This window comes from Aphis gossypii, chromosome 3 (genome assembly GCF_020184175.1).
Source record: "Aphis gossypii isolate Hap1 chromosome 3, ASM2018417v2, whole genome shotgun sequence".
Taxonomy (NCBI): domain Eukaryota; kingdom Metazoa; phylum Arthropoda; class Insecta; order Hemiptera; family Aphididae; genus Aphis; species Aphis gossypii.
In genome coordinates this window covers 32,481,999-32,508,031 of record NC_065532.1, presented here as the reverse complement: position 1 = coordinate 32,508,031, position 26,033 = coordinate 32,481,999, and the positions used below count along the sequence as shown (strand labels likewise).

At 27.8% G+C, this 26,033-nt stretch overlaps 1 protein-coding gene across 3 annotated transcripts in view; it reads right to left on the bottom strand.

Moving 5' to 3' along the window:
* Nucleotides 1-311: 311 nt before the first annotated feature.
* Nucleotides 312-26,033, bottom strand: part of LOC114129261 (uncharacterized) — a 38,232-nt gene continuing 12,510 nt past the window's right edge. Inside the window, exons 1-8 of one of the 3 annotated variants that reach the window (XM_050202979.1) lie at nt 25,804-25,956; nt 23,218-24,917; nt 18,278-18,684; nt 14,405-14,525; nt 14,118-14,234; nt 3,701-3,922; nt 2,755-3,040; nt 312-1,910 (exon numbers count right to left, since the gene is read on the bottom strand). In XM_050202979.1, coding sequence (XP_050058936.1) covers nt 1,747-1,910; nt 2,755-3,040; nt 3,701-3,922; nt 14,118-14,234; nt 14,405-14,525; nt 18,278-18,684; nt 23,218-24,510 — 2,610 coding nt within the window. In that variant the 5' untranslated portion in view covers nt 24,511-24,917; nt 25,804-25,956 and the 3' untranslated portion in view covers nt 312-1,746. Of the gene's footprint in view, nt 1,911-2,754; nt 3,041-3,700; nt 3,923-14,117; nt 14,235-14,404; nt 14,526-18,277; nt 18,685-23,217; nt 24,918-25,803; nt 25,957-26,033 lie in introns of those variants that run through there. The other 2 variants (XM_027993936.2, XM_027993937.2) reach the window with 2 other exon arrangements.

The following is a 26,033-nucleotide window of genomic DNA, read 5'->3' as shown; positions in this document are numbered from 1 at the left end:
GCACAAACAAAAAAAAAATATTTTTTTTTCATTTAATAATTTATTTTGTGCTATTTAATGTTCGAATTCACGAGTAATAGAATAGTTAAAAAAAAATAAAAAATATTATCTGGTAAGCTATAACAATATTAAATGTTAAAATATGATAGTTAAAAAGTATGATCCCTGGATAATTACAATATAGTAGATATTATAATAGTGATCTTTAGACTTTTTTAGTATTACAAAGGAAAAACACAGTATAAATAATTTAGTATTTGTATAACTCTTTTAAGATTAAATATTTTAATTATTTAAATAACAGATGTAAATATTGTATTTAACAACGATATAATTGTGATAATTTGTCCAGAACGAACTTTATCAAATTCATTGAATATAATATTTTAAAAATTATATACTAAATATCATAAATATCTATGTAACAGCTACAATATACGTTATATGCATTCTTACATTTTATTGATCAACGATGAAAATTGATCAACATACAAAATCAAAAATGGAAGATCGTAGTATTACAATTATATACTTGAGCCAAATAATATTAAAAAGACAAAAAACAACAATAATAATATGCTAATGATACACAATAAGAAGTAATATTATTCATACATCAAATAAAAATAAATCAGTAGATTCTTTGACACTTTTCTTAAATTCTAAAAATATTGCTCCACAAATCGTCAATCGTTTGGTATTTGAACTTTTACTAAATAATATTCTATCATAAAACTAACACAATTCAATTTATTAAGACGGGCAGAAAATAAAAGATGAACTTGATTGTCTTACGTTCTAAATTCTTATACGTTTCTTCGTTTATAAGTTTTTAAGTGTGATTCGAATGCTATTTATAAATTGGCAACTAAAACAATTTAACTAACACGTAATTGTTTAAATGGGACAGCGATTACAAGACGATTTTCCACATATTATTTATAATTTCGGAAGGATAATAACGAGAGTATAATGTATTAACATTAAAATATTAAATATATAAATAACACAACTCAAAATTCACAACATTTGGTAAAATAGGTATTTCATTAAAAAATATAAATTCTATAATTTAACAAGATAATAATTTACGGCGGTAAGATACAAAATCAATAATAATAATAATTAATAATATTAGAGGATCATATTATTTTATTAGCTGCCTTCCTTTAATACTGCCAAATAATATTCATACATAAAATATGTATGTTGCCTTTTTCAGATTTGCGGAGCTGTGGCATTCACATTTGCTTCCGAACTCTCGAACTTTATTAGAACCTATATTGTTTGAGTTTGATCGGAATGTTAAAAATATTTAAATATTTTATCTACGTTTAATAATTTGATACATAAATTAATTAAATATCGAATTAAAAAGAAGAATATTTTCAATGACTTAATCGAAAATAAAATATACTAAAATAAAATCTAGAATAATATTTAGTGATTTTATTAGTTTGGATAGATACGATATTATCAGTTAACATTTTAAACAGACCGTTTAATTAAAATGTATTTCAACATCCCTCATTAACTCAATTAACTATTTTCGAACACTTTAACCGGTTAAAGTTGATAGCGGTTTCACAGTTTTATAGGTACATCACAGGAGAATACTCAAAAAAGAATTGTTTAAACAATCCATATTACAAGATTACGTTTATATCGTAATACGTTGAATATAACTCATACTATGAGACATTTCTAAGGTCTCCTATTTATATTTTAAGATAAAGTTGTATATTTTTATGATCTAACACTTTCACGTTCGATTTCCAATTGTCCAGCGCCCCACAATAGTCGATTTTTCGTGAATGGAATGAGCCCAATGAAAACACCAGACAAAACGATCCAAAAACCGGCTAAGTAAAAAGATAAGTCCCAAAAGCCAGTCAAATCTGATACCCAACCTGTTAACAGAAATAATGATTATTATTTTAGTGTTATTAGTAATATTATAATTGGCTACAACGAGCCACGCCAAAATATAAAAATGTAAATCATTATTATAATTCTTGAGGGATTTGTATTTTTACGTTAAAAATTAAAAATAAATAAATAACTATAACTACTTAAAGAATTCAAACATTTTATGATTCTGGCAGTAAGCAAATTTAATTCTTAATGTTTATAATATTATATATTATACAATTTAAGTGTACCTATAATTTATTATTTATAGTTAAATTATATTTAAATTTTTATTTCAAAAAAAAAATATTGTAGCTGACGAATTTAAAAAGCTACTTTAATGACTGCAAACGTGAAACAATCGTATGTAGTATGTATGTAATCGAATTTTAATTTAATTTATTTTCACAAAGTCATCTTTATTTTATTTATTAGTTTGTTGCACACTTAATAATTATTTAATGTCTATACTTTTTTTTTTTAATTTATCGTATTCTGAGTTCAAGAAATTTAATTTAATTCTTATTTTTCTTTTTATCAGGAACACGACAAAAAAACCAAAAATGATGTATCTGAGTACTTTCGTTATCCTTATCTTATTGGATCAACGAGAAAAATAATTTGTAATTTATTTTAAAAATGGATTTTTTTTATTGGATTTTGAAAACATCAAAAGTTTTTAATCAAATATTTATCGAGGTATATACTATATAGTATATACAGTTGTATAATGTACATATGTATACATAGTACATACATCGATACTTTTATTGTTTTACTGTATACATTACTGTTTTAATACTTTACATATGCAATAGATATGCATATTCGTTATTTGTTTACCTGCCAACGGCGGTCCCAATAGATTTCCAATACCTTGGCACAGTAACATCAGACCATATGCTGTGGTGAATCGGTCTAGCGGTATGAGTTCTACCAAAATGGCAGGCGTGAAGGAAAAATTGGATGCAAAGAACAGGCCGAACAAGGCACCGATGACGATTAGTGACCAAAAGCTACTGATGAACAAAGGCATGATGGCACAGCAAATTCCACAGCCCACTAGGCAGATCGCATACACCTTGGTAACGTTCATCCACGGATAATCACCAGCCCAGCCGAGTAATATCTAAAATCAATACGTTTACTGTTTTACAACAGGTGATCATAACGATACTAATAATATAAATGAATTCTTAATTAATAATAATTATATTATTATAATATTTTTAGCTCTTTGTTAGGGGATGAATAAGGATAAATTCTTAATCCTTTAAAACATTATATCCTATTAACCCATAAATCCGTTTAAAATTTAATTTGTAATACAGTTATGAGTTAATACAATTTAATGGCTGTAAGCCTTGTACTCAAATGTCATTTTTTTTTTTTTAATTATTTAAACAACTTATCATTTTAAGGTATAAAAGTTCAAATATAATTTTTGTTGACATAATATAATAAAAATAAAAATATTGGATTTGAATAAAACGATTAAATGTGTAAATATAACGTAATATATTATGACTATTACTAGCGAATAAAATTTTTTTTTACGATTACTATTTACTATTTAATGGTTACATTAAAATGTTTACAAAGAAAATAATATTACTAATATTATTATTATAACAGAACAGCTTTTGTGTAAAATTATTTATATTTATAGATATTAACCCTGTACGGCTGTATGGTAATGCTATTTCCAATTCATTATTCCGTATGTTATATTGGATTCTATGAAGTACAAATATATTAATAATTATATAATAAAATGAACAATACGTACCATTCCGACAGTGTTTGTAGCCCCGATGGTGCTGATAATAGTGGATGCGTCAGTTTCACTCAGTCCTTGAGCCATGACAAAATCAGTGAGATAGAAATACGGAACGATAAACCATGTAAACAACAATATTGTGGAAAGGGATAGAAATAGGAAATGCAGTTCCAAAAACATACTGAAGTCTAAGATACCACTGAACAACTCTTTTACCTCGGTGTACCATTCCTAAATAAAATAAATCATATTTAGTATACATTAAAAACAATTTATATTTAAATAGATAATTTAAATAAATTGCATAATATCCACATTATTCCTATAAATGTTTTAAATATTTTTTTACTTTAATAATAAATATTTAATATTGTACAATAAACAATGAAACAAATGAGTCACGATAATCAATCGAAACATTTTTAAAATAGCAAAAGGTAAAAAGCGTATATTTTTTATGGAACTGAACGTTTCGAAATAAAAATGTAATTTAAAAAATAATTGGTTTATAGAAAAATAGAATTATAATAGATTTTCAAATAAAATCAAATGAAAAGTTCGTATCGTATATATTGGCGAAGTAAATGGAGTTGATAAATATTATACAATTCCTCCTAATAAGAAATCGTTCATTCGATAATCGATACATTCTTGTTTTTCACTAATAAGTTTACATAAAAAATGTTCAACAAACAGCAATTTATGTTTATGTTTTTTAAACTTATATCATCATAATATTTACTTGGCTATCGCGGTATCGATTTACCGGGATAATAATACGTACTGTTATTATGATAATATTTAAATTTAAAATAATACGTCATAACATGCAACCATCGCCGGGTGCAATCTGCAGCGCATATGATATAAAATATTTACGTATCACTTTATTCTAAATCATTAAATATTATTATATTATATTGTTATAATATTGTGCTTTTGCATCAGACCAGTTGCGTGTAGATCGCAATTCCATTCAATATAATTTGTCAATAACCCAGGCCGCATCTCTACGCATTTAAAAGTCTAAACAGCATAATAATATTATTGGTATAATAGGACGTGCACAGTCACATTATTATTATTTTTATTATTGTTGTGATGCCCAAAGACTTGATGTTATAACGAGTGTAGTTTGTGATTTACTCTTAAGCCCACGCTACCACTCAAACTCGAAGTCTGCAGTGCACCACTACCCTTCCACCACCGACGCATAACCGCCACCACCCCCGGCACGACTACTCCTACCGATCTCTGAGTGTATAAGTACGCATTTTAACCTGCTCGGAGAAACCGAGAGCTAGGGCGTTTGCGCGAACGCTATCGATCGAACAGTGTTAGCTTTTGACCCGACTCAACATACTAAAAACTCTATGTGGATATATATATAATAAACGTGTATAACGCCGCCGCCGCGCAGATCGATGCGAGACCGGTGAAAATACGGTATAATAGTCGGAATTCTTTGGGCCAAAATGTAATGTATGTATGCACTTGCGGTCATATAACGATAAAATAAAATAATATGCTTGCATTAATAATATGTTCAATCACTATTAGTTGACATCCAAAAAATTACTTTTTCGATTCATAATATTATGATATTGTGTTGTATACCTATTAACTTATACTTGTAGGGTTCGTTTCTGTATTCATATTTAGTTTTATAAAAAACATACAGTGATATTATTATGATGGTTCACCGAAGTGAGTGATTGGATTAATTTAGTGACTATAATGACCATGGTTGTTAAATATCTAGTGATTGCATATGTATATATATATTATGCAGTTGGTTTTTTTACTATACGATATATATAGCTAAATTTGTAGACATATAGTTATACTATACTACTAGAAATCATTAAAATAGGATAACAATAATGAAATCACCTGTTTTATATACGAATTTATGTTATTTCTGACTATGTGTTAATACCTCCTAATAAGAGTAGGAAATTACAAGTAAGTACGCTAAGCTTTCTAAAAATAGCAATATTTACTAAAAATATTATGACAAATGAGTATCTACTATTTATGTTTTTTGATGATATGATAATAAAACAGTCATTTTTTTTCATATAAATAAAATGTATTCAACTTAATAAATTATGATATTTATATTTATTTTATTTTCTGTTCATAATAAGCTACTATAACATTTTGAGTTGTATATTTTATTACTAGACACATTTATTAGTCTGACATTTCATTGTGAGAATTTATTTTTGAAATCGCTGTAGTCTAGTTATTTAAATTAAATATAAATATTCTAAACTCGTTATTTATATAAGAGTTATCTCTTTTTGCACTAAAATTTCATAGGGCACATACGACTTGACTTATCAATAATAATCGCTTGTTGTTAAATCTACTCACGAGTATGCTGTATCAAGATGATGTCTAACTTGATAAGAATGTATATAATATATACTATTTTTTTGTTATCTGCGCTCACTTGTTTGCCGCTGTATCACTTCATATAACATTATAATAATATTTTATAATTAATTTTATAAATATCTCTATTTATAATGAGTTTTGATAACGTTATTATACTTGTCAAAAACAATTTTAAATATTTAAATTTTTATAGTACGAGTACGAAATATAAAAGCTATTACTTAATACGATGTAAAATTGTTATACATATAAATTATGCAATGGATAATAAACAAAAAAAAAACGCAGCATTAGCCATCGTACATTATTATAATTTTCGATAAAAGACGTTTGAACGAAAATGATGTCAAGCATTAAACGACAAGAGATAGACGAGATCGGCGGATGACGAAATTTTATATTATTACAGCTATATTGTTGAAATATTGACTATAAAAACTTAACGATGCGAAAAGTTCAATTTTTACGTTGTACTCTAACAAATTATTTGAACGTTTAAAACATTTAATAACTTTAAGGTGAAATTCGTCGCAGTATTGTTCTATGAAACCAACATGAGAAAAATATCCGTTCGTATAAAATCAACGATTTAATACTTAAAAAATTACTATACCTATTAATATAGAATACCTATTTGGTATATTAAAATCAATATTAAATATAGGTACATAATATTTTAACGAGATAATATAATAGGTAGTATTTATCATATAGGTTTCATATATTATATTAATAATTATAACGAGTGGAATACTTCCGTTATTTTATTGAAATTATGATAGATTGGAAAAAAACAACAAAACAACCATTTTATTGATGACAGAATGGTTATTAAAATTAATTTAGCTTTTTAAATTATTTATACTGGATTGTAAAAAAAAAATTGTTAAAATATCGTCTGGCATACATACTAATCGTGCACAACAATTACAAAACGAGTACCTACATGCGTTAAATCGCTTCTGTGTTACTATAGTACTGCACAAAAATATTGTGTCAGGTATATTATAATAGTACTTTTTTTCTATCTGACATCACACATTTCAAAATACAAATGACGAATTTCATAGAAATGTATTTAAAATTGGATCAAATTAGGTACTCAGAGTTCTGGAAGTACACTGATCTGTTTTATACCCGTTAGAAACCTTATACAAATAATATTTTTTTTTGAAAAACTTTCTAACTACCGAGTTAGTTGGTTTAATAATATTAATACAATTGTTTAACTATAGGCTAACCGTTTGTGTGTTTATTGCAATAATCTGTGACTATAATATATCATTAATATCTCACTCAATGCTGCTTGAAATGATATATGAGTTATGTGAATGTCATCAGGTTAGGTTGTATGCCGAGTGCGTACATAGCCAACGTATGCGTATGACCTATTTGTTCGTATCGGCGGCGACGGCGGGGAGGAGGCGATTAAAATGTTGCCGACGCAACACCCGAGCGGGAGGACGAAATAGTTTTGATATTATACATATTAACAAGTACACAATGCAGAGGAACTGTGCGCGCTTTGTCCTATCTGGTCTGTCTTTTAATTGTAACACAAAAGCCCATTTCCTTTGGACTACGTGAGTATATATTATGAGTTTTCGATAAATTAATAAAAATCTATAGCGGGTGTGATATTTAAATAGCGCTGAAGCATCGTGGGTTAGGTCTCTCGAGTACACCACTGGGATAGTTTAATAAAAATACAAGTTACATCAGTTACCTCAGTAATCATCATAACATATTATACGTAAGGTAAAAAATAAAATAGTAGGTAAATAATATCATGATGTATTCGATTCTATCTTAAACAATACTTAAATTGAATAAATGATTTATTTGAAAACTTAAAATACCTTTCTAATTTATCTGAATAAATCTCATTACCTTAAAAGCGGTTTTTTGTCAAAGACCTGATTTCGTTAAGGTATGTATTGAGATTTCGAAACTTTGAGTAATATGTTCGATTTGTACAGCGTGCACGCGTTTCATGATATGATACTTTGAAACTTTGAAACACAATATATATAATGTGCACGGTACAATGTAAATTGACTGTGAACCGAAATTAAATTCAAACCGTAACGTAAATAACTCTGTAAAAAAATGTATCAAAATGTTTAATTAAATAACATTTGGAAGACAGGTCCACCATCATTTCTGTAGACCGTGGCTGGTTCAAAATGTAAAAACGGACGAGTAGCGGAAGACTTGGTAAATTTCGCAACACAGATTAATGTACAGCGCTAAATGAAAGAAAATCAAATTTTATTAGATGGAATTAGATTTATTACTCCTTTTTTTCTGTTATTTTAAGATCTTGTATAATACGAAATGAACCATTTAAATATTCTGCGAACGTTTGTTGTAGGAACTGACAAACTAAATGGTCTGAACGACGTGTTCGAAATATAAATTTTATTTATTATGTTTTTCATTAATATCGTGTAGATAATTTCCGTTTTGGTGTCTATATTATATAGTTATAGGTTTTTATCATAAAATGATATGACGTAAACTGCCTATTAAAGAATATAAAAGCTTCATTAAAGAATATATAAATCCAGGTGAAAAAAAATATTTTCTAAACATAAAAAAAAAAAAAAAAAATAACTCAATGGTTCGAAAAGCTGAATCTACATCAAGAATTTAATGAAAAAAAATAATTCCAAAACAACCAAGCTAATTAAACTTTCTTTATATAATGAATTTAAATCATAGCATCAAATATTAAAATACAGCTGATTGAAATTCATTTTCCATAATTTATAAAATCTTTTGAAGTTCCTAAACTTTTTGGATCAATGTACAAATAAATTTTTTTTAATCATATTTTCCCGTAACCATTCCATTAGCTATTTGTATAGTAAAAGTTGGTTATTTCATTTAAATAATTGTAATATAAGCTAAGAGTAGCCCGCTATGTATCATACGTAAATTCGTAATCTCTAAATATTCTAATACGCATAAAATGATAAAATGTATTGTTGATATAAGACGATTCATTTACAAGGAATTTTAAAAATTTTATACATACAAAATAAATAATAAGCTGCAAAATGGCAAGAAAAGTCATTAAAATATAAAATAAAATGATTGGTATTAACCTAATAGGAAAGCGAAAAATAATGATATGTATATCCATTATTCAGATCGTTCTGGGCGATAGATCGTCTAAAAAGACAAATTTATTTACAAGTTCCGAGTCTGAGATTATTATTATGATTTCTGGGGACCGGAAGTTAAGCGATGAGACAGCGGTTGATCGGTCGCACAATTGTTGTCGTTGGTAGTACTTTAGTACAGCCGCCGCCGATGTCGCGCACATCCACTATTTCAATGTATAGTATGTATATATACGACACCACTTGATACATTATAATATATAACAGTAGGACAACCATTGTTCGGGTATTACGGGTACCTAACTGCCAGCTTAGGTATATCACCGTCATCGTCGGCGTCTTTATTTCACCGCTGGGAGTTCAAGGGATCGAAAAGAATTATTGAACATACCTTTTCATTAATACGATTGAGTTTGAATGAATCCCAAAAAGTGTCAGAACCGTCGAGATTGAGCATAAAACCATATGGCATATATATATTTTAAAAAAAACATCCATCACGGAACCCTGTTTTATCAATATTATACGTATAATATTCAATAAGACTGATATACATACTTATTATCAATGTTCAACGTTTTAAAACTTTGAAGATTTTTGAAATTTTATCAATTCAAAAATCACCCGAATTAATATGTATAAATATAGAATATTCACGATACAACAATAATTAAATTCTTAAAAAAATATTCAAACTAAATTGATTCATAAAAAAAATGAAATTTAAATTACATCTAAATAATTTTAAATCGGTTACTAAATACTAATTTTCAAATTATTGTTATATTATTAATATTATTATATGAATTATATTATTAATATTATAATATTAATTATTATTTAATTAAATAATTAGGTTTGTGAATCTCAACTAGGTGCATTTGTTGTTCTAAAAGATAATTTTATGAATCATATGATAAAATTATAACTATACATATAAAACAATTTGACAACACTGCACGGATAATAATATTGCAGTATGCTATGATAATAAATACATATTATTATATAAATATAATATTTTACTTTAATAAGGTCATTGAAAATTGTTGGTCTATAATAAGGGCTGAGATCTTCAGTTCATTTTGTAGACGTGTGGTCACGGTCTAACGATATTTTACAGTATACGCACTGATTCATCAAGCATAATCACTACAATTGGATCTTTCAATTAAAAATTCTTAAAACATTGGTTTTTGGTATTTTTAACTTTTAAGTTTACTAAAAAAAAACTTTTTTTTTAATATCTAGGATTTATTATTCTTTAAAACTCCTAATATCGATACATTAAATAAATTTATGATTTAAGAGCAAAACGGTGGCCAGTGTAATCGGCGAATCATCGTGTACAAAACACTTTTGGATTATTGTCTATGCGCAGGCCTTATCACGGCAATTAGAGATAGAAAAAAATCGAAGTTCAATCGAATTACGATCGGATACATGGCTGGCGAATGTTAAGTTACGTCGTATGTTATATTGGCACCGATCGGATACCGAATAGCTTTAGTTTGTTATGAGCTCGCGTCTAATTATATTATTTATTACCGATGGTGACGGTATCGTTATAATAAGTCTACAGCGACAAGTTTGATTAGCGAGCACATGTCATCAAAAACGGTTATACGTAGTCCGCGAGAACACACACACACGCACACAGTGTTAATACACATTAATCTTTATATAAAACGTCCACGACAAGGCCAATATTTCCAGTGGGCGACCCTCTTGCGGACGTTTCTATGCTCGTATATAGGAATAAGTGCCGTGATTTCAACACGTTACACATTCATTCAGAATGCGACCGTTATTAAAACGATTTGATTGTAACAAAACAATATAAAACAATACATTACATAACATAATATATGTTTACTTCATTATTATTTTATTTAATGTAAATAAATTTAAATATTATCTTTGAAATTACAAGCGATGTACCTACTATTATAGCAGTCTGTAAATATTATTGATGATCGTTAATGTTCATAAATCATAATAATACGACTTTAAATAATGCAAATAATTACTTTGTTTTCCAGCAAAATATTATATTCATCTTAAGGTAGTTTCTTAGAATTTTAACAATAGCTTATTATAGGTAAGTATGTTAATATATATTATATATATTCAAATTTAATTGAAATGATTTGATTGATGTGTGAACATTTTTGCTGAACTTCTCATCTAATACAATTTAAGGTTTAAAATATTATAAAGTATCGAGAAAAATTATTATCTAAAATCTTAAAATCATTATTTAATTTTCTATTTACACTAACAAAGTTTTTTCCTGTATAATATGAAATAAAAATCATATATTACTTAGTTATTATCATAATGTACTATACGCTATAATATGGTATGCTATGTTATAGCTCTATCTCTAAATGGCTCTGTTCAAAATTTAAATCAAAATCTTAAAACGCTGCTGAAAAACATTTTTTTTTTTATTTTGAGCATATTACATAACGATACTACAGAGTTGAAAAAAAATATTTTAACATGGTCAAGAGGGGGTATACGCTTGGAACTCCCATCTCCCCTCGTCAGTTTGATGATGGTACTTATTTCTCCAATTCAACATGTGAATTGAGGCATTGAGCAAGAAAAAAATTGTGATTGTCAGAAACACACAAAACTAAAAAAGAATTTTGGAATGGCCATCGGTGACAGAAACCACCTAATATAGTGGTGTATACACTTCATGTACGGCAATTATTCGCGTAATTGAATTTCCTATTATATATACTAGTAAAATAATATGGTTAATAGTCGTTCAATATTATGTGCCCCAGTATAGAAATGAATTCAGAGGGAAAGGTTAGGTTAAAAAACTTCGCATTTTTAAATTTTAAGTATAATAATAGAATTCTATAATATATTCATATTTATATTTCTCCTCATTAAAAAAAAAAAAAAAAAAAAAAATACCTCACTACAAACATATATATTTGAAAATATTGAAAAATATGTATGTGAAAATGAAGAAAAAAAATACTTGAATGGTTTAAATTTGAATGTAATGGTTTATTCTCACATATTTTTATCCTAGATCCGTACCTAACCTAACTCTTCGATTATTATCGATCAATTCCTACTCATTACTCATATATAGATATTATTTGTTTACTAATATAATATATATTGTATACATTGTATCATGTCATATTGAAATCTTAAAAAAAGTAAACGAATACGAGTAACGCTATGCTGTACATTAAGAGCTTATTTTTAAGTGAATAACTATAATGGATTTTGTTAAATTTAAATTCAATGATAACCATTGTATATGATGAAAAATAATTCTGGAGCAAAGACTGTCTAAGCTTTGGTAACCATTGTTAAAACATTTATTTTAATGATAATAATATACGATTTGTGTAAAATTTACCGTTTTTCTTTGATTTTTTCTTTCTTTATCCCGATTATAAAAAATAATGAAATTTTTAATTTAGACCTTTTTAAAGTACAAAATAAATTACATTTCCTATCCAAAATTATCTTCAAAGTGAAAATTGAAGCAGCACTTTATCAACTACTTATCATGTACGCATACTCAGATACTAAAAATATCTATCATTGTAAAAATATATCTATCGCTTTGCTCAGAATCTAGAAACAATAATACGTTTACTTATACTTAAAAACTTAACATCTTAGTATTTATTTTTTTAATATGTAGGTACGTGTGATTATCATATCAATATATATATATAATATATATTATACATATAGTATATGTCTAGTTATTGTCATGCGTAGCATTAAATTTGTATGCAAACAATAATATTATAATTATATATTTATAATAAATATACATTAGATATTGTACATCATATAAATTATATAATATAGTATTATATATATATATTGAACATGCATATTTAATTGGTTGTATTCGCTGCATTTACATGTTATTTTTTTACATTAAATTAAACTAAATATTATAACACTGGACATTAATTTATATATATATTATAATAATGCATGACATAGGCACCAGTCTAGTGTTTCAATTTTATAGTGAATGCATAGGGTATAAGTTTGTGGCAAATTGCACTGTTTGACAAAAAAAAAACAATTTTACCTGATAATTTTGAAATTTTTTTATAACATCATAAGTTTAGTATTCTAGTTAAAAGTGTTTATTTTTTATTCAACATTTTTCGGGTATTATTCTTTACGAAGTGAATTAATTTAATAGAATTTAATAGGAATAATAATTTTGAATGTATTATTAAAAGTTTGAAAATATAAAAGAATTTCGTATGAAAAATAAAAAATAATTTAATATTTGATAATGTAATATAACTATAAAAGTTATAGCAAGCGATAAAATACTGAGAAGGTAGAAAAACTGAATCAATTATGTAAAAAATATTTTATAAATTAATATTACAAGTCAACTTATATGGATGGATCAAAAGTGATTAAAGCATTTAAGTAAAATTATTTCTTTTATTTATTTCATATTTCAAACCAGAAACTAAAAAATAAATTACCTTTATCGTTATTAAGCTTGTAGTAATTTAAATTATTCTAGTAACTAAAATATTTTAATAATTTAATTTATACAATTGAATGTTAATCAATAGTCAAGGTTTAGTAATCGTTATGTCTAATTTTTTTTTTTTTTTTGATTTTTTTAAACAGTCTTACCTACAGATAAAATTAAGATATTAATAATATTTTTGTATAGCAAGATTAAATATATTTAAATATTAACATTTATTTTTTATTCCGAATGACTTTTTACTTATCCAAAACAAATTCAATGCATGTTGCATACTTTTAACTATATTTCTCCGTCAGTAATCATTCTTTAATTCATGCCAAATGCATCCATTTTCTAGAAGCACCAACCACCATACATCTTTGGTATTCTACCTTACCTTTTTTAATGATTTTGGATGAAAATATGATCTTTTCCGCCTAACTCGACGTACCGTATTCACACGTTTATTCGATAACTGATTAATTACTTTGACAAAACTATGCCTGCGAAACATCTGTAAAAACGTGTGTGTTGGGCTTTTATACATTTTTTCGTTTTTCGTACAAAATCGAAATTCCAGTTTTACATGTTTACAGTTACAGTTACAGTTCTGCATCCGTTCGTGTCGTCTAATGTCTAAAAGAAGGAAGACGTAAATTGTTTCGGGGGAAAAAATTAACTTACGGAATCGGGTTCGCTAGTGACTGTTAACGTTGAATTATTGTTGTATATGTCTGGACACGAGGACGCTTTCATAGAACTTTTTTGAATGTTCAATATTGCTCCTTTGTACATCACGGAGCTCCTGAAACACAAAATATGTTTTATTATTGAAATTTACAACGCTGTTTACGTATATGTATGCTATTATTATTTATAAATTACGAAACACGCTATAAGAGTTCAGATGCTGCAGTGAAAATATTATATTTTATTGTTAGTCGCGATTTATAATAATAATTATTACTATTATGATATATTTGTCATAAGTCATCCTATCAATCACCTAAAAATAACTATTTCACTCAGAATCTAAAAATTTCCATTTCGTGAATGGGTTTCTCCCAGTAAAGCTGTAACTATCCCTAAAATATGAAATTGACTAAATAAATCTAACAATAATTATTCCCATTATTCCGATTCAGACCCATTAAAATGATGAAAATAGTATTTAATCCGTTCGGAGTATGATATATATTATAATATACAATTATTCGATTTATGTATGTAATGTAAAATGTATACGTTCACATTTGCGAGCATTCATAAATTATATAACGTGCATGGGATTTTGCCAATATTTACGGTACATAATTTATGATTGATCCCTAATCTAAATTAATATTTTAACATACTAAATATTTCAATAGTTAAAAACTATATGCATAAAATGTGAATGCTACAAAGCTACATAATATATATTATATAGGTAGGTATAGTATATAGAAAATAGAACTATAGACCATCAAACATGCTTTGATGAAAAAACTGCTTTAAACACCAGAGTCGTTTTTTACTTATAGACTTTAACGGGTTAATTATTGAACCCCATCACAAAGGATACGTTTTTGATAATGACTAATAATGAAAATATACGATTATGCAGGAATAATTATAATCGGTTTTAAATATTAATTAAATTTTATTAAATTAAATAATTTTAAAACGTAAATTAACTATTAAGCGTTTATTCCGAATTAAATTAATGATATTTATTGTTTAAAAAAATTTCTGACTGCTGGGAGTACATTTTTTTTAAAAATATTTTTAAAAGCTTATCGATTGTAACGATTGCTCGGAAAATCTATAATTTTAATTTTTTTTTAAATAAAACTAAAGTTATTAAAATATTAAAAATACGGTATATATATAGGGAAGTATCTCTAAAAGATGACAGCTATCTCTATCTCTATTATACGAATCATATTAATGCTGGTTGGATTCGATATTTTAAAAAGTGTGTAATTACACAACACATACAAAAAATGAAAAAACAAGTGAATCGATGATTGTAAAAACGCCATGAGTATATTTTTTTAAACTTTTGAACAATTGATAAAAACTGTTAATATAAATAATTTTGAAAAAAAAATTAATTTAAGAATAAATACGTTTTTAAACTCAACGCATGGAAACACATAACCAGTATATGTTTTTACTAATATCTCAATTTCATAAATTATATGACTCGTAACGTCTCTGCAATTATCGATTCAATTAATAAGTTATTACTATTATATTATGTACAGTATTACAAAAAAAAAAAACAAAAGTCAAATAAATTTAATTTATTACTATTAAATAATAATTTAGTGTGCATTAAAATACAAGCTAACCTTACAAAAGAATGTATTAATATGTTGAAATGTTAAAGGAAATTCTATCAAATAACTTATAATATGCCGGACTTTCTATACAGTGAGTATTATTTTGTAGTATCAGTCATTTAATTTAATTTAATCATAATATTTTGGTTGGAATTCGTAAACAAGATTTTTCAATTATTTCATTTTATTAATATACTTTCCGAATTCCTATGCATCGAGAATATACTGTACATTGTACTTTGAATACTAAACAATGCATAAAAATGAAAGAAGAACGATTCTACGCAATGATAATTATTATAGGTATATAATATTTTGTATTATCATTAACTAAACATATATAGATGTATAATAATAATATACAAGTATACAAAATGCTCTGAAATAATGCTAAATATTTTTAAACGGTGAACGCGATGAAGATAAAAACAATAAGGAGGATACTATCTTAAATTGTATGTATATAATATCAGACTGTATATATACATTATAGATTCTTATTATTAATAAAAAATATATTGAAATATAGCGCTATGGAGTACAGAAACAAAATGTTAATACAGTTTTCAAATGCTTCGAAACATTTTAGTATAATATCTTAATGCTGAATGCCGATGTCGTCCACAAAAAACACACACTTCTACGCCATACATAAATGTATGTATATACAGTTAAACAAATATATACAATAACGTATATTATATATTGTTAAATACATAATACAGAGTCGTGCAAGATCCGAGTTTACAAGTATAGGTATTAGGTACCTATATTTAGTTGTATTATTATAAATAATAAATCTACTGTGGGATTTTTAGACTTCGAATGTATATGTCATAAAAATATATTTTGAAATACAATATGTTGTATCTATATGTGCGTACAATATATTTTAATGAATTCTGCTCACATTTGGAAATAAAAAAATCATTCCCTAGTTGATATATCGCTTAAACGTTCGAGTTTTGACGCTTAACATATGTGATCCATCATACATTATGTACGTCATACAATGAAAAAAATCTTCATTAAAATATAACTGTGAAGTAAATTTATGAAACGTATTTTTCCTTATAATGTATTAATTATTCAAAATTAAGGATACTTCGTAAATAATAAATGAAAAACAAACATGAATTTTTACTGTGTACTAGAACTAATTTTTATGATAGGTGAAGTATAATATAAATATATTTATTTTTTGTGTATTTAAAATATAGTTTGGAAAGATATGTCACCCTTCTGGCTTCAGCCATCAAATAATTCACCAATAATAAATCTATAAATGTAAACATTATATAAAATATACTATATAACAGTCTTTGAAGTTTTATAGAATTGTAAATTAGTAAAAATATATCAAATTTGTAATATGTATACTATAATGAGCAAAACATAAAGTGTATTTATTTAATATTTTAATTTCAAATTAGTAACTACATAAAATGCACACAAATAAAAAAGCTAAGCTCTTACCTATTGTTTAAAAAAAAAATGGGCTGTAATGTTAAATAAATTAGAGCTTAATTAAACCTTGACCCTAATTTAAAATTTCATGGGGAAATTTGCTTACTTTCATTACCAGATAACATGTTTACGTCTATGATTGTATGCTCTTATCGTAATTAGCTTTATCGTGGTGATAAACGCAATTCGTTTTTTTACTTTATAATACACATAACACACGGATATGTATTTTTAATATGAAATCATTGTTACTTAAAAAATATAATAATAGTTTTTATTTCGTGCGCACGAAATTAATATAATTTGAAAATATCTAGGACTTTTGCTAGAAAAATGAAATAAATATTAATTGAAGGGTGGACGGGAATAACGTGCTGTGTAACATTTTTTCGGATTTCATAGTTTTGCGGAATAACGTGTTATGAAGCATTCCCAATATATTTTAAGAATCAAAAAATTCCCAGAATGTTTTTATCGTGCAGGATCATCGTTTTCAAACTTAGAAACATAATACTTTTTTGTTTTTAGTTGTTACTGAATAATTTACGAATTGCTACATAGCGCGTTATTCTAACCCACCCTTCAATTTATGAGAAATTCAAACTCCACTGCGGAAGGGTAGTCTATTAAAACATTGAAGTGCTTATTTGTTATTGAAGTTATTAATAATATATATATATTGTATATTATTATAATATTATTTATTGTCAATCATATTATATGGTCGAATAGTTTACACGTAACTATGAACCGTACGACTAACCTGTGATATGGTAAACTCTTCAAATAGCTGCTTTGAGTGGTGCTAAATTGTCTCTTCAACATCGATGGGTGTGGCTTAGGCTGTCGATCGGGGCTATTGTCAGCGGTATACGTCTGCGGGGGCGAAATCGCTTGCGATTCCAGTGGTGACATGCCGTCTGAACCCATAGAGTTCGACTTCTTCGATTGTTTCAGCTTCATCTTCATGACCAGCGGCGGCGTGTCGGACCGAAGCCCACCGACTTTGTTGTTAACCGTCTTAGCGTCCGACGAGTCCTTGCTCGCTGACGCATTGTTCACCTGGTTCACACTACTGCTCCGGCACAGTAATAAGTTTGGATAGTTTTCTAGGATCAAGTTGAACAGTGTCTTATTGGTACTCAACGACTCAAGTACCTCGAACGGGACCTGCGATAAACAACGTTTTTTAGTTATTATAAAGTCGTCACACAATATGATAGCAATAAATTATAATATGTTTAAAAACTGCATGTGTTATTAATATTATTACGTTTGGTACAGATTGTAAAACTGCAAGCATTACAATATGCTGATTAAATCGTCTAATAATTAGAACGTTAGAATTTTTTAAGTCAAATGTTAATAAGTTGATCTATAAGGCTGCTATATCGTTTCTCTTTTCGTTGGGCCGTCTGTCTAATATCTAAATATTATTTTAAATATAATTATAATACACGTTATATGATTTTGATACAATGGTATTATATAATGAGTATATAATATATATATTATACTAAAAATTTAATACTATAAGATTTCCTGATTTATTTTTTTTTTTTTATTGCCAGTTTTACGTCTCTTCCTAACAAAATTAATTTAATGGACCAAGTATGATATCATAATAATATGCGGGTTATCGGGTTATGGACAATGTCCAATATTATTTTAAGCCGATCAGAACGAGAATGGTATGAATTATTGAAAGGAGAAAAAGCCAAAAGGAACGAAATTTGGCAGTCTACCTCAAATAAAATGTCGATAAATTGTGGACATGATAACGTCGTTGGGAAAAAAAATCATTTCGATTTCACGTTAAAATGTATCAATACGAGAAAAAAACCATAAATATTGCGGACATCATCACAAAATAAATTTAAATTGGAGTATTATATTACAATATTATATTTTAGACATTTCCTATCACATTTATAGCTCAAATCTAAAAGATGTCTTACAATTATTAATCACTAGCAGGAAACGATTAAATTGTGTATCACAATATTAATAAGTATTTAAATTGATTGTAAAACTATGGCTATAGATATTTTTATCTATAACCATGATTAAGACTATAGCTACTAGCTAGTGAGCGTTGTGCAGCAAAACATAGAATAATATACATATTGCATGTATTATTTTGATGAATATAATAATATACTTTATAGGTATACAACTTATTATCATTTCAACACTATATTATAATATACCTATACAGTACTAATAAATGTAATAATATAATTTTATTTCGTAGTCGGTACGATAAATTAACAATAATTTAGTCTTTAAAATTTAAATGTATTTCCATACGTAAATTCGAATAACAAATAAAACTTTTATCTATTTTATTAACCATTTAATAAAGAATAGGTACTATTTATATACCATTAGAAATTTTTATATTTCCGACATACAAAAAACATGACTAATTAAAGTATAATAGACTTCTAATTTCTTTTTTTATGCATCAATTGCGATATTGAAAACCATTATTTTCATTGTTTATAAACCGTTGAATATACATCAGATAAAATATGTATTATTATTATTTACGACAGTCTGTGGAGCTTATTAAAAATTCAAAGTATACGTTTTGGAAAATGTATATGTATATATATATAATAGTATAACACATAAATTTATGCCCCAAGTTTTTATTTTTATTAATAGTGCTTTTTTATGTCAATTTTTTAAAATGATAATATAGTATTCAACGTGAACATAAACGGTTTAAGAGTTAACTGTATAGCGATGAATAACTTGCAATGACGTAGGGACACCGCTATTAAGTATACTATAAATGTTGATTCATGGATTTTAAACTTTAAACGTAGCTTATTTATAAAAATCTCAATTACCTGATTAACATAAAAGCCAGCGTCGATTCTGGATACAGATCGTGACTTCGTCCCCCCATGACCCAAAAACCATAAGCCCTACAAATTGTCGTCTAAAAGATAAATTGTAAACCATAGTATTTAAAGCAAGGTAATATTTCAGTCATTTCAATCACTCAGTACTCAGTATCTAGAGAATTTTCGTCATTTTTTTTTTTTTATTTTGATTATTAATATATTACATCCATAGATAATAATGAAGGTGATAATGTCATAGTCAAATTAATATAATCTGTATCTATTTTACAAGACAATATCGGCTTAAATCCTTAACATACAACATGGTTAAAGTTGATCAAAACATATTTATGATTATGCCTTATATTATTTAATCTTTGAGTGGGGAACGACATTAAAAACTATGAATTAATGTTTTTATTTAACTTTGCTTTATCTATTTTTATTTATTTTCTCAGTTAATATTGCTATGAAACTTTGAATTACATTAACAATTTGGCTTTTAAAGATTACACTAAACTTTTAGAATTAATTTTTACTATTTTACCAACAAATTGCAAGGAAAATTTTGAACTCATCCCAATCGGATATGGTAGACTTACGGTCATCCATATATTATAACAAAAGTTTTGAAAACTTACACTCAGAATATTTCATCATTCTTGAAGTTTACTACACTTTATTTAAAAAGATTATACTGTTCACAGATAACAATATAAATTAATGACAATAATATATTCTAAAATTTTCCACATTGCATTATACCGTATTAACAGAATATAGATGTACTGTTGGAAACACTCAAAGGATAGGTTTGAGTTTTTATTTAGGGTTTTTATTGAATATTTACCAAGAGTACTATAACTTACCCAAACTGTAAGGATTTTCTTTTTTTAAATGTATTATATTATATAAGAGTTTTATGGTATTAATTATATTATATTGCTTGGATTGAAGAATAAAATTGTATAGGTATTAATTACTTTTAAATTTTAATATATTAATTAATCTAAATATTTATTTTTATTGGTTCACGATGGGATAAATTTTTAGTGTATCCCATAAAGTCCAATGGTTTTTAGTACTTATCTACTAGTTACTACTATGATATGTTTATTAGATTCAGTTTTTGAATATTTCAGATGATATCATCAAACAGTTTACAAAATAGTACCTAACGTATTTCAATAGTATTATTCTATCTATTTTGGAACGCCTTCGCACGGTAACCACAAAAAAATTATCTTTATATTTTTTATCCATTGAGCAGTGAAATAGAGGAGGGTAGTAAGTAAGTAGTTTAGTTATCCTTTGTTTTTAAAATCGTCTCATCTATTTAATTGAAACTTTTAATTATTTTTAGTTAAAAATGTCCAAATATAATTATCATCAAAAATTCTTTGTTTACAAAATAAATCTAATATCATCCAAACCGTTAGCTATTTTAGCTAAGACAAGTGGAATATAAAAGAGTAATGTATCTAACCTAACATCATTAAACTCTATAATCTTATCAAAACGAAATTTTAAATTAAATTAAGTGTAGAAACATGATCTATTGTAATTATTATCAAATGCCTAAAAGAATGTTATCATGTTGAATAATAAATACATTTTTTAAGTATATTGACTGATTTACTTGTAATAATTGTTCTGTATTTATTTAGGTGACCACGATAATTATTGATGGGTACTTGTTATTAAATACTTATTTACTTGTATCTGTGTTCTTGTACCTTGTATTTACATTTAGTGTAAATATTATTATTTTTCCAATACATTTTAACTTAATTAAAAAATTTCCATTAAAAAGATTTGTTGGTTAAAGATTTTAAGATATTCCTATTACATAATTTAACATAATTTAATTAAGAAATTTGTATTTTTATAAAAGTGTCTAGTATATACATGCATAAAGTACCCATTTATGTCAAGTAACGTTTTTATAAAATTCATTTTTTTTCTACTTCGTAACAGGTATTTATATATACGTGTATATAAAAACGATTTACAAAAGAATTATTATTTGGAGGACCCCTAACTTGGCATAATGATAGCTTCTAAATGTATATCATTATTCCTAACTCGTTGCTTCCGGTTATTAATATAGCTTTGATTCGTATAACATGTCTACAATTATAATACTATAGACTTGTAACAAGAAAATCACAACAAATTGTTTGAAAACATCTGCAATCATATATATAAATAAATATTATGTACAATAAAATTCATACCAACAGCCTAAGATTTGAATACCTACTGGTATTAATTGTTTTTTTTCAATAATTATGTTTTACATTTTTTCGTTCATAATATAATAATGTGATATGTCAATAACCGGATTAATTGTACTCGTAAAATAATGTAAATATAAGATAACCCACGTCATAGCTGGCAAAACGATGAATGTAAGACACAATAGGTTTATAATACCAATACCTAAGCTTATTTATCATTAAAAGTATCGATTCGCCTATATAATTGAAAATTCTGTTTTATTTTTTTTTTTAAATAAGAAGGGTCTTATTCTTTAATGTATTTATATTTAAGAGCTCCTTAATTCCAATGTCTGTAGGATTACTGTCAAAATGATCTTCTTTAACGCTTTATAGTGTTCACATTTTGCACCATTCATATTACGTACACTGTATCTATATAATTACGATTTTACGAATTATTTCAAATTACATTACAGTTATTGACAACGTATTTTACAGTGAACAAATAGGTGATTTTTTAGAAAATAAAATCTTTGAAATCCTAGTTGAAATTAATGCGTTATGTTGGTTAAATGAAATAAGTGTGGTGTCAGTCAGGCGGGGTACTAAAAAACAGATAAACTTACCTTTTCGTTATGCTTGAGATATGTGGGCAAGTTGATGACTGACCGGAAACCAGCATTGTCTTCGGGCATTCGTCGTACACCGTCAGCCATTGGACTGCGAACGGTGGTGGTGACACCAGTCAGCCTGTACTCAGCGCACTGAGCTTCTTTCACCATGCGTCTGTATTGCTCAACTCCTGGATACTGCATGAGAGCGTCTACATCCTGGTCAGACTCCATTAGTTCGAATCCCGTAGTCTTTCCGGCGGGAGCAGCAGCTGTTTCGTTCTCAATGGCCACCACTGGACAGTGATCGACGATGGACTCCTCGGTGTCAGTCCACGGTTTGGAAATGACAGCTGTTGAATGCCCACTGGTGACCGCCGGTTTCTTCTGTTCAGCTATCAGCCAGTCGGGGTCGCGCATCAGGGCACCACACACGCAAAAGTTGAAAAACGTGCCGGCTAACAAGAGCACGGTGCCTCGCCAGCCGTACTCCTCGATCGAATACTGTGTCATTGGCGCATATAGAAACGTGCCGATTCCTGTTCCACACGCACCTAACCCGGTGGCCAATGTTCGCTTCTTGTCAAACCAGTACGCGATGCTGACGACGGCCGTCACGTAGCACAAACACAGACCTAATCCGGATAGGAACCCAAAAGTGAAGAACACCATTTCGATCGAGTCAGCGAACGACGAGATTATGAACCCCAAGCCGGATATTATACCGCCCAGGATGGTCATCTTCCGGCACCCGAACTTGTCGACCAGAGCGCTTCCCACCGGTCCCAGAATCAGCGGTACAGCCATAAACAGGCTACCGATCCACGCTGTCTTTGACTTGCTCTCTTGGAACTCCTTGAGAAACTCGATATATAGTAATCCGAACGAAAAGCTGATTCCGTCTGAGATCAGGCAGATCATCAGCGAAGCGAACACCACCATCCAGCCCCAGCCTCCGTCTGGTATCTTAGGTTTGCGAGTTATCGTTGCTGTAGACGTGTCGTCATCGTCGTCCGCGTCCGCTTCGTTGTCATCCACTCCCTCGTACCGGACACCGCCATACGGCACAGACTCCACCTGGACTGATACCCGCTTTGCAGTGCACGGCAACAGCTGATCATTGGCAGTTACTCGTTCCCGGCACAGCTTTTTGAGAAAGTCAGCCAGATATTCGTCATACTCTTCACCGCCGCCGGAAGTACCACTGTTATCGTCGTCGTCGTCTTTTCCGGTCGCAGTCGTCGCCGCCGCCTTCGTCTCCGTCTCCGCCACCGCCGCCGGGTCGCGTCCATTATCGTCTGCTTCCATAAATCTACAAGAGACGATCGAATAGCGATTCGACTAGTGCGAGTGGTGGTCGTGGTCGTTGTCGTAGTTATACGAGTCCGGCTACAACCGTGATACCAGAAACAATCTGTTGCGTTCCATTGTGGTAAAATAATAGAATGGCGCAATCCGATTACTTAATGCGAGCAGTGGTGGCAGTCAGTAGCAGTGATGGTATCACTTCAACGTCGAATACTCGCAGTTGGTTTCTATCCGTTGACCAATTGCATGTCTTCTGCAAGGTATGGGTCCGCTCAGCAGAACGTGTCGTAGTTGTCGTCCCAACGTGGTTCATCAATGACCGGCTTTTAATCAAAAATTCGACAAACCAGAAGTCTGTTTATTGTTAATTAACGGGCGATCGTGCTCCACGACTCCGCCGACGTGTTCTGAAAAACAAAAACAAAAGTGAATTTATTATTTTGACGTGTTTAAACATTCAATGCATACTTATAGGTTCATGTGCAAGAACGCTACAAATATATTTAATATTAGTACAGTCACATAATAAAACACCTCAGGATTCAATATATGGACAGATTTTAGTTACAAAATATTTTCAATAGCATTAAAATAATCCACGAGAAAGAGGGATAGTACCTTTAATTATGCGCATATTTACCTGTTGTAAATAGCTAAAATTAATATGCATATTTGAAAATTTTAAATACGTATAAAAAATAATAAAAACATACGTGATAAAGAAATGTTTTGAATCAGTCCGAATAATATGAATAAAATAATATTAAAATATTATAATAATAATAGAATAATATATTTTTTTTTTAATTTCATACAATGACTAAAAACTAAAATGTTGATTTTCGTTTAAGTATCTAATTTTTTAAAAATTTAAGCAAGTTTCTAAAAAAAAAAAGCACGTGTATATATTTTTAATATTTGTAGGATTCTATATTATACAATTAATGAAGAATTTATATTAAAAGTTTTAGACTTGGATTTTAAAATTTTTAATAATACATACATACAACTTTAAGCTTTGAATCTAAATTCATAATTTTTAGTTTTATTTTTAGTAAAATTGTATTTATTTTAATAATATTTTTATTTTTATTTGGGAGTTAAATGAATTTAATATAATTTTGTTGTTGACTTGTACTGTATATATGGATTATGTTTGTTATTTATTATTTATTTTTTCTGAATCTGTAATAAATAATAAAATTTTAATAAGACAATATATTATTAAGAATGTTAATAAATGCATTTATTTACATCTATTTACTTTAACTAATTATATGAAACACTACCTACTTAATACTTTAAACGAGAAGAACCAGTATATTATTCTCCAATTTTCTGTAGGTACACGGAAATCAAAACACAATTTTTTTTGTAAAATAAAGTTATTAAATTTCGAGTCACCGGATAGGTAATATTATATATTTACTAATTACGAGTATTATAATATGACAGAATTCACAGTAAATTTATCACGTACGTTATAGCAAGTGCAACACGTACCTTCTGCGACAGTCAAGCGT